Source organism: Accipiter gentilis, unplaced genomic scaffold (assembly GCF_929443795.1).
Source record: "Accipiter gentilis unplaced genomic scaffold, bAccGen1.1, whole genome shotgun sequence".
NCBI lineage: Eukaryota > Metazoa > Chordata > Aves > Accipitriformes > Accipitridae > Astur > Astur gentilis.
This window is the reverse complement of record NW_026061070.1, coordinates 401872-423248: the sequence shown is the minus strand read 5'-3', so window position 1 is coordinate 423248 and position 21377 is coordinate 401872. Positions and strand designations below refer to the sequence as shown.

Sequence of the window (21377 nt, the reverse complement as noted above, 5' to 3'; positions counted from 1 at the left end):
ATTCAGTGGGCCGAGAAATGCTAATAATGGAATGGCATTGGAATAGTTGCCGTTTGGTGGGCAGCTCTCAGGGGCAAGCCGGTTGCTAGATGGAGCGAAGGGAAAATGGGTGCTGCTCCCAGGAGGAATGCAGTGGGATCCAGGATTTCTGACGGCAAGCGAGATGCTGCAAAGTGCCTCCACGTCTCGAGAGGGCCAGCAACTTGCCGCAGTCCCAAGGTGGCAACCTTTCCCTTTTATTTCGCAGTTCTTTGATCGCTTGAAGCTGTTTTGGATGCTGGCGAAACACCAGCCGGATTTCATCTACCTGAGGCACGTGCCCTTGCGAAAGGTGCATTTCTTCACGGCGATCCAGCTGACCTGCCTCGTCCTGCTCTGGACCATCAAGGTGTCCCGTGCCGCCATCATCTTTCCCATGATGGTAAGAGCTGCCGCCACTCGGCAGCGGGGTGTTTGCAGCGTTGGAGTGAGAGGTGGCATCGTCTCTGAGCTCACTGCATCTTCCCTCTTATTCGTGAAGGTTTTGGCTCTCGTCTTTGTCCGGAAAGCGATGGATTTCTGCTTCTCAAAGCGAGAGCTCAGCTCTCTGGATGACCTTATGCCAGAAAGGAAGAAGAAGTTGGACGATGCCAGAAATGAAGCTGAAGAAGAAGACGAGGTAAGGCTTGCTGTGTCCTCGGGGCTGGACATCTCCGTGTGTCTGTGAGATTGCCTGTTTCTCTTACAGCTTGTCTGGAAACGTTGGGGGAAGATCAGCACTCAATCGAAATAGATCCCAATAGCCTGTAACTTTTGTAACCTTTGTTTCCTCAAGTAGCAGTGAGCTGAACGTTTGAATACAGGTGTAATTTTTAAAACGAGTCGTTTTTCACAAAGGTCATTATCATTATGATGATTATTATTAGATGCTGCTGCGGCTGCTGCTGCTGGCAAGACTTGCTCATAATCGTGTTTTGAACACACAATCCCCCTGCCCCGAAATCTTTGGAGTGAACGGTTTCTCCCCTGCTGCACTAATACCTATAGCTGCCAAGGGGCAGAAGGGGAGGGCAGACTGCTAAGTTTGTGCTGGGCATTCAGCTTATCTCCACTTTGATCAAAGACAGAGAACGTGATTTGTCCCTTTTTTACATCAGGAGTCCAGGAGGGCCATGGAAGCTGCTGCTGCTGCAAGTTCAGTTCAGCTGAACGTGGGGAAGACCAGTGACGTGGATATCCCAAAGCAAAGCAGTGACGGGTAAAGCCCCACCAAGCGCCAGGAACCCCGGCAAGATTAGCTTGAAGGTGTTTGGCAGAGTTTTCTCCACTTGCCTCTTTGTGGGGCATCCCACAGAAACCAGCAGGCAGCTTGGTGGGAAAATCGAATTCGGGGGCAAGGCTGCAGGAGGCAATTGCAGGGCTCTGACCCCAAGCAGAGTGGCTGCAGCACTCATGTTTGACCCCCAAACCTTGCCTCATCAGTGCCTTTACGGTAGCTGGAGATCCTCATACTTACACATGAGGAGTTGCAGGCGTGATCTGTACCAGCAGTGGCTTAGGAACCCGGACCGGGGCTAAGCCCCAGCAAGAGCCTTTGCACAGAGCTGTTGCTCTGCAGCTCCCCGGCTTGCCTCCCAAAACTCCTCATCCAGCAAAACCTCCCACACTTATGCGGAGCTTTGATTCTCGGGGCTCCGCTGTTCCTCTTGCTGATGCTAATGCCCTTGGTGGCATCAGTTCCCATAATCACGGATTGCTATGTAAAATATTTATTGCAGGAGTGATCCTTCTGAGATTGTTATCCTGGATGAAATGTCACAAACGACCATATGGAAGGCTCTCACTTTGAAGACAGAAACCCTTTGAATCCAGGGAGGAAAAAGGTAAAGGATTGCACGTGAACGTGACCGTGCTCCTCTGCAAGCGACGGCGCACACCTACGCTTTTCCCACGCTTTGGCCGGCAAGGCTGAGCAAACGGCCTGTCCCTGGGAACAGGCAGGGAGTACCGTGGCATGCAAACCAGCTCCTCTCTGCTGGGGTGGTCCCCCAAACAGGGCTGAATCAGCAGCAGCTGGCAGGTCTTCCACTGATGATGCTCTCCCTCTTTTTCTCTTCCCTTCGCCTTTCCCCACTCCCGCTTTTCCCGTTTAGGAATCTTGACTTTGAAGGAGAGGAGTGAGAGCGTGACTCGGGGATGTGCCAACGCAGACAGAGGGAGAAAGCGCTTTGTTTCAGTTGGAGGATTCCCATTAAAGCCATGCAGATGTTTTCAGTTATCCTTGGTGTGCTTCAGGCATTCAGTATCTCTAGACCAGCAAGCTGAGGGGAACGTCACAGTCACGGGGAGTTTGGTGGTGTTAAGTCTGTGTGCGTACGTGCGTGTGGGGGTGTGGGTTTGTAGTGGTAGAGGGAATGCTACAGCTTTATCATTCAGTGCTGCTCTTTTAATACCTAATTCCTCCTCTTTTTTTTCTCTTTTTTTCAAATGTAAACTGGGAATGTCCAAAATAATTTTCTGTTGTATTTGATGCATTCTCCACTTTCTTCTTGATCACGACCGGGTTTTTGGTCTGGTTTGGGGTCCTGGCTTTAATTCGCTCCTACATCTCTTACTGATACAAGAGGGATACCCTCTGCGGCAGGTCAGCATAGAGAGCCTCCGAGCCGTTGGTCTAAGGTGAAAGAAAAGCATTTGCTCCCTGCGCTCCAGTTTTACCTTTCTTGGTTGGTTTGGCAAGTATCACAATAACGTGTGATGAACTGACCATAAACCCCATTCCCCGTCCCCCTGTGCCACTGGGGGGTGGTAGGGAATCCGGGAGTGAATTTGTGCCCAGGAAGAAGGGAGGGGTGGAGGGAAGGTGCTCTGAGATTTGGTTGTATTTCTCATTACCCTGCTCTGGTTGACTTGTAATAAATTGAGTTAATTTTCCCCAAGCGGAGTCTCTTTTGCCAGTGACGGTAATTGGTGAGTGATCTCTCCTGTCCTTATCTCGACCCACAAGCTCTTTGTTATATTTTCTCTCCCCTGTCCAGCTGAGGAGGGGGAGTGATAGAACAGCTTTGGTGGGCACCTGGCATCCAGCCAGGGTCAACCCACCACAGGGGGAAATGATGTACTTAAGAAATTATGTACTTAAGCCACACAAAAAAGGCCACAAAGCTCTTGTGAAACAAGATCCCCTTTGTATGATCAACGCATGCCTTGCTAACAACTGTTCCCCTGGAGAAGAACTAAAAGACTGAGAAGAAGGGAACATCCTACCCCAGGAGGCGCCAAAAAGTTGAACAATTGCTAATAGGCATGAAGTCAGAAACATCTTCGCAAACTGGAGGAAAGGTAAAGAAAGGTGGCAGGGGGAGATCATGACCACCAACTCAATTCCACACCAAAAAGACTTACCCCCCCACTCTCCTTGAGCATGCGCTGTAGAAGAAAAGAACATTGGACCTTTAATTCCAAGCAGGGGAACTTCAACCTGATAGAAACTGTGCGAGATAAGCGACTCCCGGCAATAGTTTTGGGAAGAACTTTGGAAATCGAATATGTATAACTGAACTGTATAGATTGCTTGCCCGTTTAGGCATGAGGGGTGCTAGCGTTGCGGATTACCACCTAGCCCCCATCTTTTCGTAAACATGAACTGGAATAAAATACCTCTGCTCTGTGTTTATATTGGCATTTTGCACGCCGGGTAAACGACCCCACTTTTGGGACAACAGTGGGGCAGGCAAAGCACCGCATCCCGCAGGCCAAGGGGCTCAGGCACCCACGCCGCTGCCAGAGGACTGCCGGCAAGAGGTTTGGCATCTGGCGAGGGGCTGCTGGGCCAGGGTGCCCAGGCACCCACCCCACTCCCCCAGCCGCAGCCACGAGTGCTCTCAGTGCTGGGGCAGAGGCCGTAGCAGCTGCCTGTGCCCAAGCCTGTCCCGAGCGGAGGGAAGACTTTGCTGGCGAGGAGCAATCCAGTGAAGGCATTGCTGAAATTGCTGGGCTTGAAGTTGCTGCCGGGCCAGGAGGGGGCCGAGGGGTCCTTGTGCAGCACGTCCTGCTCCAGGGGCAGCAGCTCTCAGGCCAGCAGCAGTCTGCTGGGGGGGACGCTCAGCAGGGACTCGGGGATGGGGACCCATGATACCGAAAAGCTGGTCGAAGAAACTCTCTAAGAGTTTTAGAAAGTAGGCATTCTTTATTGCAGCGCTGGATGCACGGGGGATAGTTCCACCTAGCATGCGTGCCACAGCTTCAGCACAAACAGGTTCTATGGCGTAACTAATTACATATTAATCAGATTACTATACATAGACATAAAAATTACTGTAACTGAGTATCATAGGACTGCCTACATCTGATCGCACGCAACGGTTCTTCATTTGAGTCGAAGGGCTGCTTTTGCGCCCACCGATCCATTTCAAATTCTGTTGGCTGACCTTCAAGTCTTGTTCGTCATCCTTGTTCTTTGATCTTGGAGATTAACATGGTTCTAGTCATATATGGTCAGTTTCAATATTAATCTTATCTAATGTACAGGAACATCCAGTCATAAGAGCAAAGAACTGTAAAACTTAGGAGTGGGTTACTAACTCTACTAGTTAATTACTTGGCTACACTTCTGTCTATTTTTTCAATCATAGTGTTAGTATAAGATTTCTAATAATTATTTACCAAATCTCCCTTTTACAGTCACCTAGCAGCAAACCAGTTTCCACGGCTGGTACAAAATATTAAAACCAACAAATATTTAGACATACCATACATTCTGTATGGACGTATGCTATCAGCCACTGCCTCACTTTGGTGCCCTCCTCATTCACCTCCAGCAGCTCCGAGAACTGCAGGGTGTAAAGCGTCAGCCACCAGTCATGCGTCAGGTATTTCACCTGAGGGACAGAGGGGGCCACTGCGTCACTGTGAGTCTCCCCAGGCAGGGGCCACCCTAAACCCATCATCCAGGCAGGCTGCAACCCCATCAACCTGAGGTCATGGCAAGGCAATATCCCCCATTCAGGATTTGTGGGAGAAGGTCGCCTGTGCTCCCGGACCATGGCAAGAAGACACAGCTTCCCTGGACATCACACCACCAGTGCTTCCCTGCAGTTTTTTAGTTAAGGCATGATCTCTCCCAGAGCAGCCTAGGGGAACCACGGGCAGAAGAGGCGAACCCAGCCCTGGGCTTGGGGTTTGAGGACTGCTCACCGCTTCCCCAGCCACCCTCCCTGGGTGGAGAACTGCTGCAGCACATTGAAGGCAGAGAGCAGGACCCAGCTCTGCACCACCAACGCTTTGCCGGGACACAGGCAGCCTGAGCAGAGCCTGGACCTCCCCGTACACCTCACCGCAGACAGCCAGAGCACACCCAGACACCCAGGCATCCTCCACGTGGAGGCCACTTCCCACCCCGGCTGGCCAACGCAACGGGCTGCCTACCTTCTTCAAGGACGTCAGCGGTTTGATGCTGACGAAGCCCATCTTGTTCTTCTGGACATGTTTCAGGAGGAAAGCATCCTTGGCCAGGTTCTCGTCAGAGAGGTGGAATTCCACCTGGGACACAACCCTCCTAGCCAGCTGCCGGTCAGGGACAGAGTAGCTGCAGTCCAAGAGATCAGCCCCCAGAACATCGCTCGCATCGCAGAAGCTCCCGGCAAAGCAGCAGGGACACGGGTGTGACTTGGTGGCCTTTGGGATGTGCAGCACTGCCCGGTCCCAGCCACAGCGGTGCAGATGGCAGAGTCTTGAGGAGCGGGGTGGCTCAGCTGCGCTCTGAAATGAAATGGAGTTTTATGGTTTTAGAAGCGCGCTTGCCTTCACGCCCCCAAGCATCGGTCCCTGCCACAAGTTACGCAGCACATGGCCTTGCACAATCTTGCAGCCAGAGGTGCCTCACGAACAGAGCGCAATCTCTTTGATTACCAGGATACAGGCCAGGAGAGATCTTTGGCCTCCGGTTCACGGCAGTTGTCCCGACTTCCCCAGGCCACACACTGTTCACACAGCGGGAGCGAGAGGCCTGTGTCCTTGGTACCCTTGGGGTGTCCTTGCTAGCGCCGAATCCTCCAAGCACGAGGAGGGGATGTACTAACCCCATCCCTGGGATCCCGTAGAGCGCAAACAGCCCCAGCGCCCCGACACCGGACGTTGGGCAGAATCCAGTCCTTTTCTGGGAGCACGCGGCGGCGGGTACCGTCTCCTCCGGGGTGTCACGCACCCAGGGAAAGGGCCGCCCCCTCCCAGGGGGATCCAGAGCTGCTGCTTTTCCCAGCAGGAGACTGAAAGACCTGACAGCACTACTGGAGCGAGGGCTGGGGGAAAGCGTGCCACCGAGCGACACCGCGTGACCTTCCTTCGCGCCCTCGAGGTCCTTTTTCCTATTTCTGCCTCGCTCCGGTCAACGCAGTGAAACAGAAGCGCGGGCAACGGTCACAAACGCATTTGCCATCTGGCGCAAGGAGGCTGCGGCTGCAGCTTGGTGCCCACTCGGCTCGGCTGAATCAACTTGTTCTTCTTCCCCCACCGGAAAAATACTGTTGAAAGCCAAGAGCATTTGCACCCGCAGACCCCGAGAGCCGCCTGTAGGCCCCGGGGGCACCCCAGCTTCCCTTAACCCTTTTCCTCCCCAGGAGGAGCTGGGGAGGCTCTTGGGGTGGGGCGGAACACAGGGAGCCCCCGCATTCCTTCCGGGGAGACGCCAAAGAGTCCTTGGCAGCCAACAGCCAGAAGGGACCATGGCGCGGCCACCAACGCAGCTCCCACTGCCTGGGCCCTGGGGCCCCCCGGCGCCCCAGCTTTTCCAGCCATTCGTGCTCCCCAAAACCTTCTACCCTCGAGGTAGGGACCGACCCCAACCCCTGCAGCCCAGGGACGCTCTTGGGGGGCAAGAGCAGAGGTGACCGCCGGCCATCGCTCCTGTCTCATTCTCTTAGGCTCAGCCAACCCGTGCCGCCTGCCCACGCGGGAGCAGCCCTTCCCTGCAGCCCGGGCCCCCCGCGCCCCCCAGGCACCACCAGCAGGTATGGCACCCCAGTCTGCTCTGGCACCTTCGCCATCCCCATCACACCCGTTCCCCCGGCACTTTTCGCATGGGGGTTCAGCAAGCCCCGGTGAGCATCCTTGCCCTCGCCCGGGCGGCGCGTGCCCAGTAAAGCCCATCTGCAGAGAATTCCCCAAATATTTGGGGCCACCTCTCCCCTTTCACCTCCTAGATGCCAGTCTCCTCCCCGATTTGCAACCCTGTCCCACCGGCACAGCGGTTCACCCCGTGGGGATCGCCCCGGCCACAAGCTCCCCACGCCCCTGGCCCAGAGCTGGGGGATGTCAGCCATCGGGGCCGGCTCGGCGGGTGCCCCTGGACAGTCCCCCTGGCCCAGCATGGCTCCCCCTCACCCACACAGGTCTGCAGAAGGCTCCATGTGGCTGCCTCTTCGACCCCCGGGTCTTCCGCATCCCGTGGACAACCACCAACCTGCCTCCACCGGCCACCGCCACGCTCGGCCAAGGCTCCGCTTCTCTGCCGGGTGCTGCCCTGTGCAGTTCCGGGGGCTGCGGGGCCCCCCTGGCCTGGGCAGCCCCAGGGACCCCCCAGGGCCAACCACGATACCTCGCACCCTACAAAAACCAGAGGAGTGGGGTGGCCCCAGACCCTCTGGAGCTGCCAGTGTCCATCCCTGGCTACCAGCACAGCGAGGGGCAGCTGGCACAGATCAACATCCCCAGCACGGCCACCCCTGTGGGGGCACCCCCCGGCGGCGACGTCCCCCCCAGCCAAGCCCTTGGAGATGCCCTTGCCGTGGCTGAGAAAGTGGCTCTCCAAGAGGCCCTAATGCTCTTTGATTGCTCCCTGGGCGGGCTGGCAATCAGCCAGCATGCTCCCAGCAGCAGCCCCATGCCTGGGGACACTGGTGGCACCGGCGCAGACACCCCCGACTGCGACTTCAGCTCGCTCTCGCTGCCTGAGGAGATGCTCACCCCCGACTACTGCATCCCCGAGCTCAGCGACGCCATGCTGAGCCTCAAAATAGTCAACGACGGTGGGATGGAGCCCCAGGAGCCGTGGCAGGATGCGGGGATGGACCTGCCACCGTCCCCACCTGCCACGGCCGGCAAGCGGAGGAAGAGGCAGGCGCAGAGCTCCTTGCCAATGGCACCCAGCAAGCGCAAGGCTCTGGCAGCCAACGTGAGGGTGTGTGGGGGGGTGGGGATTAGACAGGGGTGAGAGGGATGGAGATGGGGGGAGTGGGGGGTGGGAGAGGAGGGGTGGGGTATATGGCAGGGGGGGTGGGCGGGGGGGGCTAGGGAGGGGTTAGACCAGCTTGGATGGGACCTTTTCTCTTGTCTTTTCAATTAAAAGCTGTTTCTCCAGAACCGCTCGGTGCCTATGTGGGAGGGGGAGGGAGCACAGGGGGCACCAAGAAACAGCCCCCAAGAGGTGCAAAAGCCCCACTGAGCCCCAAATCCGAGCCAGCAAGCCACGAGGGGAACCCAGCCACCCCCAGGGCCCAGTCACCACCAGCGGGGCAGGCAATGGTGGGGGGGACGGGAACGGGAACAACTCCCCTGTCCCCTTCCCCAGGGGAAGCAGCCCTTTGGTGGGGAAGCCAGGACAGACAGGTCCCTGCAGGACTCACGGACACGGCCCCACGCAGAAAGCAGCACAGAGCCCCTGCGACAACGACAGACCTTGGGGGCCGGGGGGGACACGGGCACACACGACAACAAGGGCTGCAAGGCCTTCGTCTTGAACACCACCAGTGTCCCCTCCAGCGGGGACAGGGCTCGGTGCACAGCCCTTCAAAGCCTCAAGACCATCACGGCCTTCCTTGGGTCCCACTGCACTCAGCCGCGGAAAGCCCAGCTTTGCCTCACTGACACAGCAAAATAACCCCAAATCACCCCAAGAATGGCGAGGGAGGGAGCTGCAGGCCAGGCAGGGACCCTCCTCCACTTGTCTGGCTGCGCCTTGGGCAGCCGCAAGACCAGGAAGCGGGGAGAAAAAAAGTCAGAAGGAAAAAAAAAATAAAAATCACTGCACCGGCCAGAAAGTGCCTGGAAACTTCATCCCTCTTCATTGCCCATTTCCCATGCGAGCTCCATAACCTGGGAGCAACGCAGCCAATAGAACCTTCGAGAAGCAGACTCACAGCCTGCTGCAGCTGGCCCTGCTCGAGCAGCCGAGGTGGGCTGGATGATCTCTAGAGGTCTCTTTCAGCATCCATTCTGTGCTGCTGTGACTCTGTCTCTGTCGTGGTTTAACCCCAGCCAGCAACTAAGCACCACCCAGCCGCTCACTCACTCCCCCCCCACCCAGTGGGATGGGGGAGAAAATCCGGAAAAAGAAGTAAAACTCGTGGGTTGAGATAAGCACGGTTTAATAGAACAGAAAGGAAGAAACTAATAATGATAATACTAATAAAATGACAACAGCAATAATAAAAGGATCGGAATGTACAAATGATGCGCAGTGCAATCGCTCACCACCCACCATTCACACCCAGCTAGTCCCCGAGCAGCGATTTCCCCCCCACTCCCCAGTTCCTATACTAGATGGGATGTCGCATGGTATGGAATACCCTGTTGGCCAGTTTGGGTCAGGTGCCCTGGCTGTGTCCTGTGCCAACTTCTTCTGCCCCTCCAGCTTTCTCGCTGGCTGGGCATGAGAAGCTGAAAAATCCTTGACTTTAGTCTAAACACTCCTCGGCAACAACTGCAAACATCAGTGTTATCAAGGTTCTTTGCATACTGAACTCAAAACATAGCACTGTACCAGCTACTAGGAAGACAGTTAACTCTATCCCAGCTGAAATGAGGACACTTTTAACCACTTAACATTCCGTGAGAAATACTGCAAGAGCTCAAGAAGAAAGAGCAGAAAGACAGGAGACAGGTGAAAGCCTAGAGCGCCAGCTAGACGGAATGAAAGACCCTCTTCCTTCTCTGAAGCTTCAGCAAGGCTTCCTTCACCTGCTTGTTCCTCCGACTGTCAATGACGGGGTTCAAACTGGGGCTGACGAGACTGTAGAAAAGGGAAAGAACTTTCTCCCTCCCAGAGGAGTTACCGCTCCCGGGCCCCGCGTACACGAAGATGGCGTTTCCATAAAAGACACCCACCACGGTCGGGTGGGAGCCACAGGTGGAGGTGGTTTCGTGCCATCCTGGCACAGAGCGGATGCGCAGATCGGTGGCCAGGCTGTCCAGGGAGCAAATCGGGATTAGGGCTAAAGGGAAGAGGAAGAAGCACACACAAACAGCAAAGATCAGGACTTTATTGGCAGGAGCGGCAGGGCAGGCCAGCTTTGAGACAGCAAGAATTTCACAGGAGAAGTGGACAACCTCGCAGGGGCCACAGAAAGGCAGGTGTAAAGCCAGAGAGGCTTGCAGTGTACCAAATACAAACACCAAAGCCCACAAAACCGTGGCAAGGGTGAGGCGCAGCCTCCAGATCACGATGAGGGCATAGCACAGGGGACGGCAGATTGCCACATAGCGAACGTGAGACATGATGGCCAGCAGCACGCACGCCGTAAGTGCAAAGATTAAATAAAGATGGCTCTGTGCCCCACACCCAGCAAAGGAGGGGGTTCTGCCTTGTCCAAGGAGGCTCCTTAGCATACGGGGGACATTGCTGGAGGCGTAGCAGATGTCCGCGATGGAGAGGTGGCAGAGGAAGAAGTACATGGGGAGGCAGTAGTCCAGGCAGATAAGCAGAAAGACAAGTGCGTTTCCCATCAGAGTGGCAGAGCAGAGGGCAGAGAAAAGGCCAAAGAGGCAGCGCTGCAGGGCTGGGGTGCTGCAGAACCCCAGGAGGACGAATTCTGTGACCGTCGTTTCATTCTGCACGCTGTGCTGGAGGTGAGGCAGCACAAACTGCGACCACGGAGATCTGGAAGCGAAGGAGCAAGGAAAAGGAAAGAAAAAGGAGAGTTTTCCTAAGAATGTTGCGCAGGAGGAACCGCTGCACCGGCTCACCAGCGCCTGGTTCTGCTTCCCCAGCATGAATGACACGTCTGTCCAGGGCACCTCCCCCAGCACCCAAAACAGACTGCACCCCTGCACAGCGCAGCCCACCCTGCCTGCACCCCCCCATCACTCCAAACCACGCTACACCCGCACAGGCTGCACAAACCTGAACGGCACCACCCAGCTGATCACTGCGCCCACCCCACGGCTGGACCTCCCAGACAAGTGGCCCCCAGCCCCTCACTGACCATCCCTGACCCGTCACTGACCCCATCCCTGACCCCCTCATCGACCCCATCCCTGACCCCCTCATCGACCCCATCCCTGACCCATCACCAGACCCCTCTCCCCCTCCCCTTTCCACCTTCCTTCCTTCCTTCCTTCCTTCCTTCCTTCCTTCCTTCCTTCCTTCTTCCCCCGCTCCCCCGTTCCCGTCCCCTTCCCGCCCGTACCCACCTGCCGGCCCCGCCGCCGCTGCCGTCCGCCTTGCTCCCCGCTGCTGGGCCGAGCTCGCCGCAACGGCCCGACCCGCAGCCTCCCGCTGCCCACCGGCCTCTCGCCTCACCTCCCGCCCGTCCCCACGCACCGACCCCTCTGTGCCCACGCCACCTCGCTCCCGGCCCCACCACCCCGGGCGTAGCGCGTCCCCCAGCACCCCGGCCCGGGCCCCCGCGCCCGCTCAGACGACCCAGCAGGCCCGGGCTGAGCCCAGCGGGGGCGTAGGCCCCGGGGAGGGGGGGAGGGGGGACTCCCCCCCTCCCTCGTGCCAGCGAACGGCCGATGGAACCCTGCCGCCTGCCGCGGCAGCCGTAACCAGGGCAAGCCAGCAGACCCCAACGGTCGCAGATCGCTGTGGCTGAGCGCACAGGAAGGCCTCTGGTGTCCCGGTGTGCCCACCTGCCTTCGAGCGAGGGGAGCCCGGCGGGCCTTGTCCTGCGCCTCCTGAGGACGAGGGAAGAGCCTCGGCGTGCCTGAGGGGCTGGGGGCTGCTCCCCGGCTCGGCCTGGCCATGGGTGGGGGTGGCACCAGGCCCTGGGAGGGAAGGGACAGAGGACAGAGGGGTGTCTGCGACAAGGGGGATGCCCCCATACAGACAAACCCCAGCCCCATAGCGGGAGGAGGAGGAAGAGGGAGCCAGTCCCGTCCCCCCAGGGCGAGGAGGGGTCCATGTGCTCCGGGGCAGCCAGAGGGCTTCTGGGGAGGGGGGATCAGGGGGCTTAGGGGAGTGACATTGGGGTACTTTGCGACACCCTGTGGCAGCCAGCCCTGCTCCCGCAGTGTCTGGGAGGACAGTGTTGGGACAGGATGGGAGCGAGGAGCCCCTGAGCACAGCCACCTCTGCCCCCACCACCCCTGGGGTGGCAGGGGGTCCTCCTCACCCCTTTCCTCCCTCCCTCCTGCAGGATGGCGGAGAGACCCCCTGGCCACGTTAGGCAGGCCTGGGTGGAGAAGGCTGGAGCTGCCCCGGCTCCCAGATCCAGGCCAAAGCCCCATGAGATGTCCGAGGTCCAGCTGCTGCGGGCAGGTGAGTGTGCGGGTGCTGTGGAGCAGGGGGCTCCCCAGCCTGCCCTGCCTTGTCCTGGGCCAGGCTCACATCCCCCAGCCAGGCTGGCATCAGAGCTCCCACAGCGCAGTGGCCAGGAAGGGAGCTCTGTTCTGGCGTTCCTGGGACAGGGACTCTCCCTGTGCCCTGGTGCCAGCGCATCCCTTACCAGACCACAGCAGGGCCCCCTCCCTGTGCTGCCCTCCAGCATCACACCCTCTCTCCTGGGGCACACAGGGGACACCGGTGTCCCAGCCTTGAGCAAGGGCTTGTGGCATCCCTGGGAGCTGGGCAGAGGGCTCGGGTTTTCCCTGCTGCTTGCCCCCCAGCCCTTCCTGCTCTCTCTTGGCCAGATCTGTGCTGCTCTGCCTTGGCTTTGCCCAGGGAGGAAGACAATACCCTGGACATCATTCGAGCCTTCCTCAGGAGCAGACCAAAGGTATCCGTGGCCACTTCTATGAGGCTGTGCCCGTGTCTCCCAGCCTGTCTTTCGGCCCCTGTCCCGTGCTCAGAAGGTGCTGGGGGCTGTGCTGGGCCCCCCACCTGGCTGTCTCTCCCCCCTGACACTGTCTGTCTGTCTGTCTCCTCCCTGGCTGGCAGCAAGAGGCCCAGAAGCTGAGGTTTCTGGCCTCCATCTGCACCGTCTGCAGCACCACCAGCGTGGACTCCGCTGCGTGGGACATGCTTTACTTCTGCCAGCCGGAGGTGGTGGAGACCATCGAGGTGAGGGGACGGCCAGTCAGGCTGAGGCAGGGGCAGGGGCAGGGGCAGCAGGCAGCGACACAGCCCCGGGGGCAGATGAGAGCTTGGCCAGGCAGGGGGGTTGCGGATGAGCACTGCTCCAGGTCTCCATCCTTGGAGATGCTCCAAAGCCACCTGGGCGGCCTGGCTGGATGTTTGCAGGTCCCTTGGCCAGCCTGTGGCTCTGTGACGGGCACAGCCCTTCCAGCCATGGGGCTTGGGACCACTGGGTGCCAGGATGGGGGCACCTGGGCTCTGCCAGCCCCACAGGCTCTTGCTGGGCGAAGGAAACTGCCCCATCCTGAGCTGTCCCACGCTGCTGTGCTCCCCAGGTGCTGCTGCAAGAGGAGCCCGCTGGCCCCCAGGGCATTATGGTGCAGCAGCAAGCCATGCTGGCCATCATCTCCATGAGGTACCTGCCCCAGCCCCCAGCTTGGTGGCCCCGATGGCCCCGGTCCCAGGTGGGGGGCATCCCCAGTCCTGGGTCTGAGAGGGAGGCAGAGAACAGGGCAGGGGGTGCCACAGGGTTTTCCCCGCAAAGGCAAGTGCCAGTGTGATGGAGGGTTGAGGGGTCCCCCATGGCATGGGGCTCAGCTCAGGTCTCTAAGCCCAGGGTCTGCCTCCTCCTCTGTCCCCGCAGCAGAGCGGGGCTGCTTCTGCAGGAGAAGAAGAACAGCCTCCTGTATGCCTGCTTCTGCAACATCTTCCACCTGCCTCCTCAGGAGGACACTCAGGGCCCTGATGCTTCACTCTGCTCCAAGGTGTGCCAGGGGGTGAACCATGGGGAGTTCCCTGGCTGCGAGGCCCCTTCCTGGGCACCGCAGGGCCATGGCCGTCCCCTGCCAGGCTTCCAGGGCTGCCCCCAAGACTCTGTCCCCCTCACAGACCCTGGCCACGATGGACAGCATGCTGCAGGTGCTGGTACGCAGTGCCGGCACCCTTGGCATCGTGGAGCTGCAGAACATCTTGGAGGTCTGACCTTGGCACAGGGTCCCCATGGGCAGTGACCCCTGGCTTGAGCGGTGCCCACCCCCAGCACCTGGTGCAAGGAGGGGGGCAGGGAATGTCTCTCCTTACCAGCCATGCCCCCCCCCCACCCCCCTGCCTCCTGGCTCCCGCCAGAGCCCCTTCTCCTGCCCCAGCCCACGCCACCTCTGCAGCCTTGCCCGCTGCCCGTCCTCCCCAACACTGCCTCCCAGATGGACCTGCCTGTCTGGCAAGGGGAGCCCAGCCCTGGGGCTTTCCCCCTCCAGCTTCACCATGGGCCATATCCCAGAGCCCCCACCACAGGTCCCCAGTGAGGTGGTCACCCCAAAGCCTTGGAGTCCTTGGGTGGGAGGCAGAGGGATGTTTTTTGGTGGGGAGTGAATGGAAGGCAGCAGAGGCAGCAGCAGAAGCGGGATGCAGTGACCTGCCTGCCCGCAGCAGGTTGCTGTGAGGGGCGAGAAGGACACATGCCCCATCCCAGGCACTGCCCCAGAGCAAGCCTGGCTGTGCCATGCTGTGCCATGCCACCTCCCTGGCACACCAGCAGCTTTTCTCCTCCCAGCTGCTGCTGCCCTTCACCGATTCCCAGCTGGCAGAGGTGCAGGAGAGGGCCATGGCACGGATCGCCAGGCTGGTGAACTTCATCACCACCTACTCCCTGCCGCAGGTACCGAGCTCCTGGTCTGGGCAGCCCCAGTGCCCTGTCCCTGTGCCCCTGAGCCCCGGCACCTCCCAGGGAAGCTGGGCACCCAGCCAGCAGGTCGGGAGCAGGGGTCTTTGCCCTGCCCCTGTCCTGTCGATGCTCTCTCCCAGGGCAGGGCAGGGCAGGGCTGCCCCGGGCACAGGCAGGAACCTGGGTCCGGCAGCCCTGCCCTGCTCTTGGCTGCTGCCTAGCTGCTCTGGGAGCAGCTGGGGCTCCCGTTGTGCTCACACTGCCTCTCTTCCCCCAGGTCTGCCCCTGCTTTGCCCAAGCCACAGTCCGCAGGCATCAGTGCTCCAAGACACATCAGTTTGTAATGCTGGGGAAGCTGGTGGGGCACCTCACCCTCTGTTGCACCTGCAAGGACAAGGGGATGCGTCCTGAGGCTGCAGAAGCTCTCTATCACCTGCACACGTTTGTCCTGCAGCAGAGAAGTAAGACAAGCTGTGTCGGGCTGGATCCCCCAGGCATGGGCAGTCAGGGGCCACTCTCCTTGACGAGAGAAAGCCTTATCCAACCTGCCTGCCTGCCTGCAGTCTGAAAAGTCATTTTGCCTTGCCCCCGCTCACAATAGCCCTGGACCCTCCCTGGGTATCTGCTCCCTGGACCTGTCTGGTGCCCTTTTTCTTTGCCAGCAACTTTTCTGCCCAATGCTCTCAGACTGCACTTCCACTTCTGCACCCTCTCTCTAAGCACCCCGTTTTTGCTCCCCCCCAGGCAGGTGGCCCTGGCTGCATGGCACAGAGCAGCTGCAGCTCCAGGAGGACTGGCAAGCAATGAAGCCCTGGCAGCTTTTGAAAATCAGCCACACCCGCAAAATCTTCTTGGTAATAAGTGCCTTTGGCTCAGTGTGAGTGAAGGGACACCCGATGCGTGGGGATGATAGGGGCTCACGCTGTTCCTGAGCAGGGGCTAGGCAAAGGCCCTCAGGGAGCTTCAGTCCCCTGCGGGACCCTGATGCCCACCATCAGTCTCCTCCCCAGCTCAGCCTGGCTCCGTGCCCCGCTCTCACTGCACAGTCAAGATGCTCTGGGTGATGCTCTGGGTGAGGCAACAAATCTCCCCTCCTCTCCTTCATCCTGCAGATGTTCACAAAATACCTCCAGTCCTCCGACCAGGCAGACATCATCCTCATGGCTATCAAGAGCTTGAGACACCCAAGCGCCTACAGCATCAGGCTGGCTGCCCACATGGTGGATGTCCTTGTGGCGGACCGTGCCTTCCAGCCGGGGCAGGTGAATAGCCCATGGGTGGCACAGCTGATGCTCCAGCCCACTGGGGGACTGTTCCTCCCCTGGCTCTGTGCCTGGCTAGCACTGACGCCGTCTCGAGCTGGCATACCGCACTAGGAACGGAAGCAGCTCCCAGTAGGAGCTGGGGAAATGGCCGCGCTCACCATGCTGACATCCCCACTCCCACCCGTGTCTCCCCTCCAGGTGCTGAACGTCGTGTGGGCCATCTACAGAAGCCGGCCCTCCGTCAGGGCGGTGGTAGCCCGCAAAAGCCTGGACAGGGCCCTGGTGGTGCTTGTGCGCAAACACCCCAGGGAGTTGGTGGCCAGCCTGCTGCAGTGCTCCCCGACGTGCACCCGGTAAGGGGACCACCAGCCTTTGGGGGCTCCTCTCACACTAGGAGAGGGGCCCCAAGACCCTCCCGAGGGATTTCAGCCCGGCCATCCTCTGGGGTGTCCCTGCTGACAGAGCCCCGTGTCCCTGCAGTGTCGCCAGGGTCATGTGGAGGGCGATGATGTCTGACCTCCGGGCTGCGGACAAGGTGCTGAGGGAGCTGCTCAGCTTGCTGGTGAACCAGTCACTGCGCAAGACCTCCACCTCCACCAAGGACAACCCGCGCATCCTCTCCCTGGCTGTGAGTTGCTGGACGAAGCCTTGCTGACCTCCGGGGCTGATCTCAGCTGTCCGGGGCCCCTGCTCCCCTTCCCTGCCCGCCCCAAGGCTTTACCTCCCCAGGGATGAGGGGACATCTCAGCGTCCGGGTGTCTTCTGCAGGCAACCAGGGCGATAAGCGAGATCCTCCTGCAGTCTGTCTGCCTCTGGCAGGTGGAGGCAATTTTCCCCCAGCTTTTCCTGGCGCTGCTTTTCCAAGCGTCATTCACCACGGAGCTGACGCTGCAGGAAGTGCACATCTTCTGGACGGAGCACCGACAGGATCAGCTCACTCCCATCAGGTGCTCCATCCCTTTCCTCTCATCCCTGCCAACCACCCGGAGCCAAGCCAGGGTGGGAGCTAAGCATTTCTCCTTGTGCAGGTCTGCGGTGCAGTCCATGAAAGTGCTGCTCTGCAGCATGGGTTTTGAGAACCAGGTACTGGCCATCGAGGCGCAGGGTGGCTGGGACACCCTGCTCAGCTCCCAGACCCACCTCATGGGAGTGCGCATTATCGCCAGGTGAGAGCCCCTTCTCCCTGCTCCTTGGGGACAGGGTACCCCATGCCACCCCCTCCCTTGGGGCTGATGGCAGTGGGGTCCCCATTACTTGGAGAAAGTGGTACAGACTGGCGATGTCCAGGCTGGTGCAAACCCCCAAAAGATGTGCCTGCCTGGCTCAGGCCTGACAGTGCCTCCTTCCCCGTCAGGGAGATGATGAAGATGCCAAGGCGCCTGCGCTCCGCCATCTTCTGCCATCTGGTAGAGCTCCTCCGGACAGAGGACCCCACCTGGCAGATGGTTGCTATGGTCTTCTTCATTGAGGTGAGCCTGATGGCACCACTCCAAGCTCCCCCCGATGCTCGGTTCTCCCATGCCCACCACTGTGGGGAAAGCTGGGGCAGTGGGTGGGCTCTGGTTGGTACCATGGAGGAGCAGATGAGCAAGCAATGTGCTGTGGTGTGGGGCACGGGGACTCTCTGCAATCCCTGCTGCCTCTCTCCGTCTGGGCTTGGTCTTGCCCTGCGTCCTTGTCCTGAGCTGATGGTTGGAGCCAGCACCACACCTCACCAGCTCCCACTGCCTGTGTTTCAGATGCTGGACTTTACCAACATCAGTGAAGAGCTGGTCCGTGCCCTGGAAATCTTCCCCATTTATCTGCAGAGCCAGTGCCTGGGGATGCCCAGCCTGGTGCTCAGGGCCATCCTCAGGCTCACCGAGAGGCCTGACACAGTGAGTAGGGGGCAGCCGGGACAGCAGCCCAGGGTGGAACAGTGGGTAACGTGGCAGCTCAGGCTTTCCTGGGCATTGTGGGCTGTGCTGGCTGCTGCCAGCTCTCCTGCCTCCCCGGCCCTCTGCCCCATGGCTGTGCCATGCCAAGGAGAGAAGCAGCAGTGCTGACGGGAACGGGCTCCCACTGCCAGCACGTCCCAGCAGGGATGCTGGCGGCAGAGCAACCGGCCTGAGCGTGGGGTCTGCAGGGCCTGGCCGTGAGGTGTTGAGCCCCAGGGTGAAACACAGCAGCCATGGTAGGGGCTGCTGGCAGCTTGGGCAGCTTTCCAGGCAGCGCCAGTCACCCACCAGCCTATCCAGGGGGGTCTGGTGGAGAAGGGGGCAGCCGAAGGGCTGGCAAGGAGCCAGTGCTGTCTGTCCTCCCCCTCTGTGCCCTGCTCTTCCCATGGGCATGCTGGTGAGCCCTGTCTGCCGGGACCTTGCCCTCGTAACCTGCACTGCCTGCAGAGAACCCAGTGGGGAGGCCGGTGTTCGTGGAGAGGGTTTTCACCCCTGTGATCGGTGGCTCCTTTACAAAAAGGAGGTGGCATGTCTCACACAGGAAAGGAAAGCCCTTATCCTGCTGCCGTACGTTATGGACCAGCTGCTGGATGATGACAGTGATGCCAGCGCCGCGGCCCTGCCCGTGCTTGGCAACATGCTCTGGCTGCTGGAGGGGAAGAGACTCAGCCTCACTGCCCTGGCACTGGCTGGAAAGCTCCTGCTGCTTTTCAACAATGTAAGGCTGGGGGAGAGCCCCATGTCCCCCTTCCTGGGCACCTCCATTCATGCCTCCCACTGCAGCCCCTGTGCTCTGCAGGGGGATGCTTTGCCCTGCAGTCCCCAGACCCCGTTGCTGCCCTTGGTGGCTCCGTGCTGTGTCACAAACCCCCCACCAAGGACTCACTCCGGCTCGGCCTCCCTGCCGCAGCGGGGGACAGTGGTGGCAGGATGGCAGCAGGCGTGCTGAGCCCCACCAATGCACACCCTGCTCTGGCAGCATCCTCCAGCCTTCTGCAGGGCCTCCCTCTCTGGCCCTCAGCCCCGGAGACCCCAGTCTCCCTGGGCAGACCATCTGCATGCCGCAGCTCGCTGCCTTTTGCAGCAGGGCTGCCTGCAGCCATTTTGGGGATGTCTGTCTCCATGTCAGCCCCTTGCTTGCCATGGGCTTGTGGCTGAGGTCCTCCTCCCCTCTTCCCCCAGGAGCTGGACACGGTGCGGGAGCTCTCCATCCATCTCTTCCAAATTGCAATGGGGCTCGTGGTGGGTGCTGAAAAGAAGAAGATGAAGAAGGTGGTGTGGGACAGCCTGCTGCCGCTGCTCTTTCACCTGCATGACCAGGACGAGAGTGTGGCCAAGGTGGGATTCCCAACCTGACTGGTCCTTTGGGGAGGGCAATGCTGACACTGCACTGTGAGGTCTAGCTTGTTGAGTCCCTAGGAACAGGCAGAGCCCCCCTCCCTGCCCACTGCTGCCTTTTTCCTCCTGCTGCCTGGTGGATGGGCAGGTGGGTCCCTTTCCCACCCAGCTCCCTCCACACAGCCCCTGGCATGGGTCCCTGCAGCCCCAGAGACTGGACTACGGCTCCGCAGCAGCCTGGGGCCACCAAAGCTGAAACGCTGAAGCCCCGACAGGCTTCCAGCCAGAGAGGGTGGCTGCCCTCCTCTTCCCCTGGGGTGCTGAACCTGCTGGCAGCATCAGTCCCCAGCTGGTGCGTCTTCCCTGCATGGGCCAGGACAGGCTCTGAGCCCCACCAGGAGGGAGGACACAGGGTCCTGTGCCCCCCATGGTGGTGGTAGCATCTGTGCTGCTCACCAGGCCTCCCAGGAAGCCCTCCGCAGCGCTGGCCAGTTCCTGAAGTGGAGGCAGCTGGTGCGACTGGCCGAGACGGCGCAGGCATGGAGGATCTGCGAGTGCTTGGTAAGCATAGCCCGAACACCCCTGGGATCTGCCCTGGGTAAGCCCTGCCCGTGCCCAGCAGAGGGGACCAAGGGCAGTGTCCCCACAGCTGCATGCACCCTCCTGGAACAGGCTCTGCTCCAGGCTGTCCTCACCTCCGGGGTCCCAAAGGGGACCCCGCCACCAGGATGGCACCCTAGCATTGCCTGGGAGCCCTCTGCTCCCTCCGAACCCCAATGCGGAGAGCGGAGAGCTGGGAATGTCCTGCTGGGGAGAAGAAGGGTGGTCCTTGGTGGAGGGATGGCCCAACGGGGGGGCCATCTCTGTGCCAACTCTGCACCCTTCTCTCCAGCTGGCCAGGAAGAGGAGCAGGGCCACGTACTACCTGTGGAAGAGCCAGACCTACCTGCGGAGCCCGCAGGAGTCCCTGCGGCTGGAGGCTGTCAGGTTCATCGGTGAGCCCCTAGCCCCAGGGTCCCTTTCTCTCCCAGGGTCCCTGTGTCCCAGTGCAGGACCTGTGGGGCACCCCTTCACTCTCTCCCACTCCTGCCTGCACAGGTAGGGCTGGCAGGAGGCTCATCCATCCCCTCCCCGATGCTGCACCCTGGGGTCAGCCCTCCCCAGGGAACTGTGTGGCCAGACAGGCTGGCTGGTGGGTCCCTGATGGCCAGTGGGTCCCTGGCATGCTGTGTCCCCCCAGGACTCCTTGGACGGGATGTGGATGAGCACAAGAACGAGCACAAGTACATCAGAGAGAGTGAGTGAAGGCAGCGGGGAGGAGGAAGGACCTTGGCATGGAGCTCCCCCCCTAGCCTGGGCAAGGGGGGCTCTGCTCCCAGCACATCTGTGGGAAGAGGGGTGTTTCGGGAGGGGCGTATTCCTAACCAGCAGCTTCCAGCTGAGCCATCTGCCCCCTGGTTCCCTCCTGGCCCTGGGAATCGTGAGGTGCAATGTGCCCTGCCTGGAAGGGATATGGGGCTGTCACCTCACCTCTGCTGCTTTGTCCCCACAGTCCTTCAAGGCCCAAGCAAAGACACCAGCCCCTTGGTCTCCTCCCTGGCAACTCAGACACTCCTCATCCTGGGACGAGGAAGGCTGAAGTCGAGGTTTAACCTACCACGGCTGAGTTTACAGATGACGAGGGCACGGATGAGGTCACACTCAGTCCCCAGCGAGGACTCTGCTCAGGCAGAGACAACGCTGGAGCCCCAGCCCTAGGATGCTCTGCAGGCTGGGGTATCTCCTCTTCCTGAGGTCTAACAGGAAAGGAGACACCTCAGCTGGAGGAGGACACGGCAGCCTCCGGAGAGTGGCAGGACAGCCACTCTTTCCAGTGGTCTAGGACAACGCCTGTCCACGCGCTTCATCTTTGCCACAAAGCACCAGCTGCTCTGCTGGGCTGTTGAAACAGAGGGAAGGAGAAG

At 59.9% G+C, this 21377-nt stretch overlaps 2 protein-coding genes across 2 annotated transcripts in view; one reads left to right on the top strand and one right to left on the bottom strand.

Annotated features, from left to right (window-relative positions):
- The window catches only part of LOC126037370 (electroneutral sodium bicarbonate exchanger 1-like), a 265741-nt gene extending 263355 nt beyond the window's left edge, over positions 1–2386 (top strand). The window contains exons 3-7 of the mRNA XM_049797675.1: positions 248–421; positions 521–658; positions 1137–1237; positions 1758–1862; positions 2133–2386. Coding sequence (XP_049653632.1) covers positions 248–421; positions 521–658; positions 1137–1237; positions 1758–1845 — 501 coding nt within the window. The 3' untranslated portion in view covers positions 1846–1862; positions 2133–2386. The remainder of the gene's footprint in view (positions 1–247; positions 422–520; positions 659–1136; positions 1238–1757; positions 1863–2132) is intronic.
- LOC126037372 (electroneutral sodium bicarbonate exchanger 1-like) overlaps positions 1–21377 on the bottom strand; it is a 108953-nt gene that overhangs the window by 70360 nt on the left and 17216 nt on the right. The gene's annotated exons all lie outside the window — the stretch shown is intronic.